We start from the raw sequence: 11272 nt of genomic DNA, 5'->3' as shown, positions 1-11272 counted from the left end.
GGAGCGATTTATCGTCAATTATGTGGCTTGGACGTTTGCTTTGAGCTTGATCTTTATTGAAACGTATGCTGTTTTGTATGCTGTATGCGTGATTCCAGAGAATGCATGCACTGTTCGCTTCACTTTGCTGAGTGCTTGTAGCCTCTGCCTGACTGGGGTGTGAGTCATTTTCTTTGGGCGTATGAGCCATACATGGTAGTTTTCGGCAGACGTTAGGCAACGAAGAAATCCTGGCATTCTAGCCATTGACAGCTTCGTTGTTGAAGATTGCTGTATGAAGGGGCGGAAAACATTTTGGCTGCTCATTTTTTAAACAACTGAATATAGTTAGAGCAGACCATCATATTGTAAGGCGTTCAAAACGGCGTACTACACACGGAAGCCGATCGAATCACAATGTTATCCCGAGGAGTTTTTTTGTGTATGCTATTCGTGGCTCTCTTTTTTATTTGTTTTCACGGCGTCAGGAACGTCTTCCAAGAACTACATCTATGGCTTGTGAAAAATGAAAAAAAATCATTAGGTAAACTCACAGCTGGTTTTTACAGTTTACCTGTTGAAATTTAATGGTCAGTACGCTCACGTTCTTGTGCCCTTTCGTATTTTAATGCGATTAGCTTTCTTTGGATAGTTAAACAAGTGTCTGTCTGTCTGTCTGTCTGTCTGTCTGTCTGTCTGTCTGTCTGTCTGTCTGTCCGCCCGTCCGTCCGTCCGTCCGTCCGTCCGTCCGTCCGTCCGTCCGTCCGTCCGTCCGTCCGTCCGTCCGTCCGTCCGTCCGTCCGTCCGTCCGTCCGTCTGTCCGTCTGTCTGTCTGTCTGTCTGTCTGTCTGTCTGTCCGTCCGTCCGTCCGTCCGTCCGTCCGTCCGTCTGTCTGTCTGTCTGTCTGTCTGTCTGTCTGTCTGTCTGTCTGTCTGTCTGTCTGTCTGTCTGTCTGTCTGTCTGTCTGTCTGTCTGTCTGTCTGTCTGTCTGTCTGTCTGTCTGTCTGTCTGTCTGTCTGTCTGTCTGTCTGTCTGTCTGTCTGTCTGTCTGTCTGTCTGTCTGTCTGTCTGTCTGTCTGTCTGTCTGTCTGTCTGTCTGTCTGTCTGTCTGTCTGTCTGTCTGTCTGTCTGTCTGTCTGTCTGTCTGTCTGTCTGTCTGTCTGTCTGTCTGTCTGTCTGTCTGTCTGTCTGTCTGTCTGTCTGTCTGTCTGTCTGTCTGTCTGTCTGTCTGTCTGTCTGTCTGTCTGTCTGTCTGTCTGTCTGTCTGTCTGTCTGTCTGTCTGTCTGTCTGTCTGTCTGTCTGTCTGTCTGTCTGTCTGTCTGTCTGTCTGTCTGTCTGTCTGTCTGTCTGTCCGTCCGTCCGTCCGTCCGTCCGTCCGTCCGTCCGTCCGTCCGTCCGTCCGTCCGTCCGTCCGTCCGTCCGTCCGTCCGTCCGTCCGTCCGTCCGTCCGTCCGTCCGTCCGTCCGTCCGTCCGTCCGTCCGTCTGTCTGTCTGTCTGTCTGTCTGTCTGTCTGTCTGTCTGTCTGTCTGTCTGTCCGTCCGTCCGTCCGTCCGTCCGTCCGTCCGTCCGTCCGTACTCGGTTAACTTCTTCCACTCAACCTTGGGCCCTTGTGTAGTTCATGGTATAATGGCTAAAAAGCCAACTGCTGTGTTCATGTAACTCAAAAGCAAAGCTCGCGCGCCAAGTTTTGTCACTGGCTATGCGACACCGGACATGTGCTGGTTTTCGACGAACTCCTTTCATGCCAACTTAGATCAGTGGGTATGTACCAATGGACATGTTTCACTTTTGAACAAACATGTTCATGCCAACTTCTCTTAGTGGGTATGCACGACTGGTTATGTGTTGTTTTTCAATAAGCTTCTTTGACGCCGGCTTAGATAATTGAATAGGGGACACTAGGTATGTGTTTCTTTCGGCATTATTAATCATAGCATAAAAGTAATATTTTCTATTGTGCACCCGTCATAGGACTGCTAATTGCTGTAACACCACCTATCAGGATAGATCCGCCACAGGTTCTTCCCTGAGCAGCCCAGGGATTACTCAAAAAATTGACTGACATAATATTGCTGGCATGTGTCACTAATGCCAGACGGAATAAACGGATAGTCCTCCATGAGGCTAAAGAATGTTGACTTGCAGAGTCACGAACATCAGACATTTACTTTATTTTCTTCGCAGAGTATCAAGGGTTGCGGAAGCATGAACAGCAATGTAAATATGGATTCCATGAGGTTCATATGCAACAACAATGCTCAACCTATGGTCGACAACATAATGAAAATTGGCAGCAGCAGTTGTTTGTGAACATGAAAGGCAAAGAGCTGATTATATTGCAGCAACCTGCCAATGTGAGCAAGTTGGTAAGGATATGGAAAGAGACGTGGCGAACATGACAGATAACGAAGGCGAGCAGCCATAGCTCACAACAATCCATTTAACAACAATCAGCTAATTCAACAACACAGCCCGACATAACAAAGCAACGAAATGAATTACTAAAACATATCCGCTCAATGGCACCACAACACACCACCAAAAAGAACGGCAACCACCATTTTTACAGATACGTAATTTCCTTACCATGCGGTACAAGTGGTATTGAGCTTAAGCAGTAAATTTTTTTCCAACGAATGCCACAAGACTCATCGATTTCCAGAGCTGGGCCATGGCATTGGTCGTGAGTTGCGGCAAAATCAAAAGCTGGTAGATGCCGATGACTCTCATAGCCTAAATTAATTATTGCGAGCTGTAATTAGGCGCATTAATGCTCGTTACTTTAACAAACTTCCATATGAGCTACAAAACACTGCAGTGTAGGAGCGGGTCGCGTGATTTACTTGAATCGCAATCAACGACACACATCGGGCAAGGCCGCGAACTGAACCTCAGCACCTGCCGCTGCTCGCTTTCGGCCTCGGCTCCCAACACAGTACCACCCATAACTTTCCACCTCATCTTTACCTCTCTACACCGCTTTACCTTTATTTACTGAGTAATAATTCACACCTAGGCTACATCTGTCGTAATTATTAGCAATACCTAAGCTGTATTTTATTTTCCTGTGTATCACGTAGATAACTATTTGCTTCCTACAAGCAGGAAGGTAATTTCTTGACACTTATACTTTGCTAAATTTGTCGAAACCAAGCAGTTTTTCTCGAAAAATCTTTGCTGTACTAACCTCTAACATCACAAATCACGTGCCGCACTCTTTCGTTCTCACTGCGTATAGGTCTGCACAGCGTGAGCAGGCTTTGCCGATTACCCAGCTTTTGCGGTCAATTGTTCCAAAGTAGATAATGAGGGCTGCAGTCTTCTTTCAGTCTTCTCTTACGGCTATCTCTTCTTTCTTCATTGTATTGTGCACTGAAGCAAATGACGTCCTCTAGAATAAAATGAATTGTGCAGAAGACATCGACGATGACTGGCAATGTAAGGAAATAGCCGAGCACTTCTAGAAAGCTGTTTGATTTCACCACCGGAGATATTCTACAAGCAGCGACGCGCACCAGCAGAATACACTGCCCTCTTTATTTACGGGTTACAAGGTAAAAATATCACTCTCTTTACTGCTGTTTGGCAGTTAAAATGGCTTATGCTAAAAGCGGGAACTTTGCACTGTTCGTCTCCTATTTGGGCTGCTCACTTTAACTTTTATGGTGTGTCTTACTTGGATGTAGAGGAATTATAGCGGTGTCCAAGAAGGCCTGGATGCTCGTGCAGGTGCGTGCCGAGAGCAGTCGGATGGTGTCGTTTAAAATATAAGTGAGTAAAAGTGACAAATATTTTAAAACTACATTATGTGCTAACAAATTTTTCATTAAAATGTTCATTTCACCGCGGCAGCTCGCTTAAGGATTTGTATTTGCAACCACTCAAATGTTTGTAAAATTTACGGTTGTGTTTGATATTATAAGCCCATAATATGATCGGTGAATGAGTAATAGGTTGCGTTTCCGGTTATTTGCAAATTACTCTAACTGAAGGACCTCTCCGTAACCTCGTCGTGCCGACAGTATATGTGCCACGGGGACTTTCCAATGCATGAATTAAGGTTCCTGATGTGCTTACACGGCCAGTTTCCTGCACTGATCGTGACAAAGTTTCGACAAACGAACACGCATTGCGAGCATATGCTGTCTTCAGCTCTAACATTTACACATCTTCGAAGAATGACAGACGTTGAAATGGGAGTAAAGATGGAATTGTTCATCGATATAAGGCTGTGTATGCGGCGGTCACAGATACGTTTCGGCTATAGTGGGCCAGGGCGAGAGAGTCCGTACTGCAGGTGATTTCCCAGAGATTAAATCTTACCGATGCGCCATTGAATGCGGACACAGTAGCGTCACAAGCAACGCTATCGTACCCAACCACAACGAGATAGGAGAGCACATGGGTGAGGCTGTGGCCGAAGCAAAGACTGTGTCTTCACCGACTGGTGCCTCCTGCAAGCTGGATGCCACCACTCTGCTTCCCAATTTATAGCTGTTTCTGGCGTCCTCCATTATCATGTCAGCGGCTTTCTCGGCGATCATCATGACCGGCGCATTCAGGTGACCTGACAGCATGTCCGGTATGACGGAGGCATCCACTACGCGAAGTCCACTCACGCCTCCGCGCACCCTAGAAAGAGACGAATAAATAAAGACGGAAACCCGTGTCACATCACAAATGCATGACCAACGTAGAAAAATGAAAAATGTCGACTTACGGGCAGAATTACTACTGCACTTTAGGCCGCAGTATTCTGACTGTTAAGGTAATTAGCAAAAAATATTTGCGTGTTTCTTGTATACTGATTGCTAAGCAGCCAGGAGCGAACAAACGTGTACCACAGCTGATTTCTCTGCAGTTATGCTGTGGGACCTCGTAGGGCCTCGCAGGGCCGATTCCGGGTCAGGTCGGCCTGTTTCTAATGGTGGCAGAATACGAAAGAAATTATATCTTCAGTAAAAAAAGTACACGTTACCGAAAAAAAATATTATAGGATGGCAGAGGCGACTATGTGTCCAGTATGGAAGATTTTTGTGGAACAATGACTTTTTAGGTCGTGTGTCATTCGCTTTCTTCAGGTGGTCGTGTGTCGTCCGTAGCGGCATAAGAAAAGCTTACCTAGACGATGGTGCTCACCATTGCGGCAGCAACTCTGAATCACCAATTTCGAGAACAGAAAATAGGAATTAAGCCACTCCTAGAACGCACGAACAGTGGGTACACGTAAAGTTCACCAAGATATGGTCTACATAGCAAAGCTCCACCATCGAGTGTGTCCATTCCTATGATTACAAGATCCAGAAAAAAAGGAAGTCAAAATTTAATTAAAAAGAACTGCGGCAAACAGTTTTTCAGGTGATCGTCCCAGTAGGGTAAAAGCGCCTGCGGACCGCAGAAATAAAAATGGCAAAACATCTATATTTCCGAGATACACTGCTGAAATCGGGAAGGACTTGTGATGACAGCGCACAGATTATTATCGAGATGTTTTGGAAGACAGCATGACAGCTTGATGACGATGGAATGTAGACGAATAAACACATGACGGCGCGAGGACGATAGCAGCATTACCAATGTGGCATGACTGGTATAAACTCGTAAGTATTGGCACAGTGCCACCACGAACCAAAACATAAAAAACGTGGACGCCACATATCTCTCGTCCAAGAGCACGTGCCTCTTAAAGCGCTAGATGGAGTTGAGCGACAAACATGGCAAACTTGCGCGTTAGCACGCCTTCTCTCCCACCTCTCGCTCATGCGACACCGGCGTAGAACTTGTAAAAAGTTACGCAAGTCTTGACGGTGGCTTAAGCCAATCGTTCTCTCCCGCTCTATTATCACGCGTTTGCATAGTTGCAGGTGGTTCCCGCTAGGAGGCCATGGTGTGCGGATGTGTTTTCGCATGAGCTCCTGGTTTGTATCTGTATTTTGGATGATCATCGACTCGGTCTCCCGATTCATCCATACCACACGACTCACCTAGTGCATAGAGTTTCATACAATAATTACTAGAGGGAACTCTGGCGCTGCGGTCGTTGTACCACCATGGGAATTATGGGAAGTACATGAATTTGTCTGATCTCCGTGATTGTGGATTCGGAAGTTCTTGTGGCTTTTTCTATTACGCTATACAAATATTAGTGTCGTACGTTTCCGCGCAATCTATACTCTTCGATGTGCAGAAGGCGGCGCGAACATGCATAATTGCTATTAATTTAATGATTGAGCTTGTCCAGGTGGCTAAGTTGAAACGCGCCAAGGGTCTGAAGGCACTGGCAAGCCTGTGATAAATTCATAAGGGCGTTTCATTCGCTTGTCGATACATGCCTCCGTGGCTTAATGGTTTCAATATCAGGCTTCTGTGCTAGAATTCCTGTGTTCGAATCCTGCCGTCGGACAATTTTAATAATGTTTATTTAAGTATTTATTACGCAGTACATTGTGGAAATGACCAGTTTACAAAGCCGTTGCACGCAAAAAGGACGAATTTTAGGCAAATCTATGTATTCTCATAATTCCCATGCTGGTACAACCACTTGCACTGCTGCTCCCGTAGACACTAGCGCCAGAGTTCCCTCTAGTAATTATTGTAAGAAACTCTATGACCTAGTGAACTGGAGCTACCCTCAAGCGCTGGGGTCACAATGAGTCAATTTTCCATCAAATCACGAGCCTTAAAGACTTCGACGCGGCAAACACCCCATTAAGCCTAAAGGCACCGGCGTCGGGCCAACCTGTGCATGGCACCGTCGATGCATGCCATTCACGATGGGGAGAAGTCCACCTCGCGTTCTTACTGACGACATTAACAGCCATGAACAAGGCAGTCGCGCGATATTACCGCCTTTATGCACCATTTCGGCGAACACTAACGAGGAAATGGCACCGAGAATGTCTAGCGACCCCGAAGAGATGCTCGCAATAACCGACAAGCCAGCAACTATCGGGGCATCGAGCGCCCACGACGCTGTCAGCATTTTCGTAGCAGAACATACGAATGACTCACAACCTGGGGAGAACATCGGCGAGGACAATACACCTTTCGCTATTGAAAACGAAAAGAACGAAGAGTGCAACGATGCCTGCTGGAAGGTGGTCGGCAACAAGCGACGCACACGCGACGTTGCTGCCCATGAAACATCGTCGCTCCCGCAGAACGCGTTTGAGCACCCTTCCACCAAGTCCAAGCAGAGCGGGCCAAAGCGCCTGCCTCCTCTTCCCCTACGAGATGGAAAAGTTATACTCCGGCCTCTCGGAGGCCTCACATTGGACGAATAGGCCAGGCCAACGTTGGGCGCCCCGCTTTGGATGCAGCCGAAGTAAACCCGAAAGACCACAGAGACCTCATCCTAAGGAACCTGCAAGAACAAAACATGGCCTTAATATGCACCCATCATCAGACGTCGCAGACGCCCTGCTGAACATCCAGGAACTATCAATCAGCCAACGCTCCTACCCGGTTTCCACATATCTAGCAGCCCCAGATGATTCGTGCAAGGGTGCCGGGACTGGAACCAGGCATCCCGCACATACGCTAGTAGAGGAGATGCAAGCATCCGGTATCCAGATACTACATACTCGGATGACGGGTAAGTCGAGTATTGCACTAGTAACCTTCGACGGCCTGCGTGTACCACGCTTCGTCCGATTTCTTAGGGCAGAGCTCCGCTGCTATCCACACCGTCCACGCCAGCAGGTCTGCAGGACGTGCCTCAAATTTGGACACCGAGCCGACCACTGACCCACACCGTACGTCATCGTTTGCGAGTAGTGCGGCATTAATAATCATGTCATATCACACGCATGCTCCCCACGGTGTAATTCCCGTGGAGGGGATCATCCTACAACTGAACCGAAGTGCCCGCGACGGCAGCGCCAACCCTTCAACCGAGCCTGGGTCAAAAAAGCCATCGAATATGAACAGTGGCAACTGACAGTCTCCGCCAGTGCGGCTTCTTCATCAGCGACAACCACTTCTTCTGGAACATCATTTAAGAAAACTGAGCGGTCTCGCGCGAAGACGCGGTCCAGATCCCGCCCCAAGGCACGGGAAAATTCCAAGTCCCGTTCGCGATCCCGCTTCCAGAGGTCCTCCCCCCGCAACCACGTGAGGCGTCAGGCTGCCCTACCATCATATGCATGCCCCTAACCCTACAAGAAGGAACTATTAAGTGAGCCGGCAACTTCAGCAGCTACTCCAGACCGTCAGCAGCTACGGGCCATGGAGAACAATCATGCCAAGGAGGCATCTCGGGAGGTAAGTTGCCTGGGGGATCCCGCACAGCTCGCTCCCCCCCCCCCAACCTTCACCCCAACTCTACTCTCACACCGAACACCAACAACGATCCTTTCCCCGAAATTCCGTGGCTACGCCGTAACATGGAGGCGCGTTACGCGTAAATACATGCACAGCTGGACGCTGCAATAGAGGGTAAAAATGCCAGAGTACAGGCAGCTATAGAGAGCGCGCGGCAGGAATCTCTAGCGCTACGGCAGAAAATCATTACCGGTATACACGCATCAGAGGAGCGGAAACACGGCCTGTTCACCGAGTTAGTCTCCCGTTCGGATTTTATAGGCGCCCCCCTGCCGGCTTCCCAGTCCGCGCGGCCCGAACCACCCCTCACAGGTGCGTGATCGCACCCACACTCACGCCCAGCCGCTCCCTCTCACGAAGATGATGATGGCCCTTAGCCAGCAGCAGATCGAAGTCTGGGCAGTGGAACTGCAGAGGATACCGTAAAAAAAAGCATCCCTGCAACATTACACTGCTATGTCCACGCACCCTCCTGATATTATCCTCCTACAAGAACCAAACTGCTCTCCTTCTCTATCCGGCTTCAGCACACTTACGGGTACTTCTCCACTCGTGAGGCTTAACGTGCAACTCCCATACTATAAACATTGACATCCCACACCAAATTCTCGAAATCATTACACAGGACAAGAACAGCCGCAGCCTCTACATGCTCAATGTATACAGTTCGCCGCGCTCACGCACGCACTCATTTCACCGCCTTCTAATAAAATTTGAATGCCTTGGGCGCACTCTTCTCGTGTGCGGTGACTTCAACGCTCCGCATATAGCTTGGGGGTACCGAAAACCTGAAGCCAAAGGAAGTCGGCTCTGGGATGACATATGTAACTTGAGATACACCTTACATGCGGACCCGTGGCACCCAACTCGTTTAGGTGACAGCGTCACACATGACACATGCCCTTACCTTACTTTTTCCGAAAATACAGGACCAGTGATTGCGCACGATCCTCTCGACGAACGTCTAGGCACTGACCATTACTCTGTTGCCGCTACCCTACCACCGCACACTGCACACTGCCTCGAGCGCAGTGTGCGGATCACGGATTAGACGCGGCGCAGGGACCGTCGACACGCACCTCCGGAAGGGTTAGGATACGAGCAATGCCTCCAGTCCCTCTGTGCTGACCTGGACGCGTGTACGCGCACACTGGTTACCACAACTGCAACGCCGGACGTGGACCCGCACCTACTGCATATGTGGGAGGCCCGTAGAGGGCTCACGTGGCGCTGCAAATGTCTACGCCTCAATCGCAAGCTTCGCCGGCGTATCGACCAAATTTCGCAGGAGGCACAAGAATATGCTCAGACTCCCGTGCACAACAACTGGCGAGGCTTCTTCGAACGTCTCTCAGGCACTCTAGGCACTGCAAGAACATAGTGGATACTTCGCGCACTCGTGGATCCAAGCACTACAAAGACACAAACATTTCATCGCCTACACAGCCTAATACATAAGTACCGAGAGGATCTGTCTGCTCTTCTTAAAAAAGCTAGAAAAACGTTTCATTCCGACCGGCCCGCCACCACAGTATCCCGAATACCCGTACGCAGGAACAAGGAACACAATGCGGACATAACTAACACAAGGAATAACATAACTAACAAGGAACTCAAAGCGGACATAACAGTCGATGAAGATCGCGTGGTACTTCAAGATTTCCGTCGGAACCCGACCCCAGGGGCAGATCATGTCAGATGTTCCACCCTTCGAAACATCAGTGATTCAGATCTACATCATCTAACAAACCTATTTAATGATCATTCACATCAGAGCATGCTCCCACAGGCATGGCGTCATGCTGAGATTTTGCTATTACCCTAAGCAGGCAGACCCATAGCCATAGAAAACTTACGGGCGATATCCCTTACTTCATGCATCGGAAATTTAATGGAACACGTGGTTTTCCGGCGTCTACAATCTATCCTCGAACGACAGTCCTTCTTATCCCACTCACAGTTGGGATTTCGGGAACGTCTCTCCACGCAGGACGTTCTTCTACAGCTCAAGGAAGAGGTTATTGGCCCCTTGTCACGTGCCATGCGAGGGCCATCCTCGCCCTTGATCTAAAAGGAGCATTCGATAACGTGGCACACGGTTTGATTCTTCGAAATCTTGCTGAATCACATTGCAGTGGCCGCATGCATAACTACATTCGTTCCTTTCTGCGCGACAGAACAGCCACCGTTGGGATAGGGCCTCATTGGTCAGACACGATTCGTCTTACAGGTCACGGCACCCCACAGGGATCAGCTCTGTCCCCTACTCTATTTAATATCACCCTCCCAAGACTACCTGAGCAGCTCGACCAGATCCCCGATGTTGCACATGCGATTTACGCAGACTACATCACGATCTGGACGACACGAGGGTCAGACGGGGCCATTCAGGATCGGCTGCAGCAGGCCGTCGACATCGCCACCACTTACGTACGACAGGGCAGCTTGTCTTGTGCTCCACAAAAGTCTGAGCTTGTTCTCAGACGTGCGCGTAGCATCACCCCTCCCCCCGAGATCACGGTGTACGTAGATGGCGTTCTTGTACTCCAGGTGTACCGTCCTCGCATTCTTGAGCTACACATTCAAGCGAATAGAAAGGCCAACTACACTGTCTCTCTATTGTCTCGACAGACCGAACATGCTCTGGCCATGATTTAGCGGGTCTCCAACAGACGCTCAGGTCTACGAGAACGAGGCCTACTGCGTCTGGTGGAGGCCTGCGTGATCAGTCGTACTGCTTACCACCTTCCCTTACCCAGTCGGAGAAGGTAGGGGTCGATGCGATGCTGCGAAAGGCGACCAAGCTTGCCCACAGCCGCCCACCGTACACCGCCACGAAACGATGGCTATCACTTGGGACGCATTACACTCTCGGCGAGTTGTTGGAAGCTCAGTAGGTCTGTCAAAGACGTCTTTTTCTCAGACGCATTGGGCGGCACCTGCTCTCGAGATTGGGATATCCGGTTCT

General features: G+C 49.1%; 1 protein-coding gene across 1 annotated transcript in view; it reads right to left on the bottom strand.

The window, feature by feature from the left end:
• Nucleotides 1–2151: 2151 nt before the first annotated feature.
• LOC142575054 (4-pyridoxate dehydrogenase-like) overlaps nucleotides 2152–11272 on the bottom strand; it is a 237371-nt gene continuing 228250 nt past the window's right edge. Inside the window, exon 14 of the mRNA XM_075684018.1 lies at nucleotides 2152–4614. Within this exon, the coding sequence (XP_075540133.1) occupies nucleotides 4302–4614 (313 nt within the window). The 3' untranslated portion in view covers nucleotides 2152–4301. The remainder of the gene's footprint in view (nucleotides 4615–11272) is intronic.

Source organism: Dermacentor variabilis, chromosome 3 (assembly GCF_050947875.1).
Source record: "Dermacentor variabilis isolate Ectoservices chromosome 3, ASM5094787v1, whole genome shotgun sequence".
NCBI classification, from domain to species: domain Eukaryota; kingdom Metazoa; phylum Arthropoda; class Arachnida; order Ixodida; family Ixodidae; genus Dermacentor; species Dermacentor variabilis.
The sequence above is the reverse complement of the archived record's forward strand: the minus strand, read 5'-3'. Positions and strand labels throughout refer to the sequence as shown.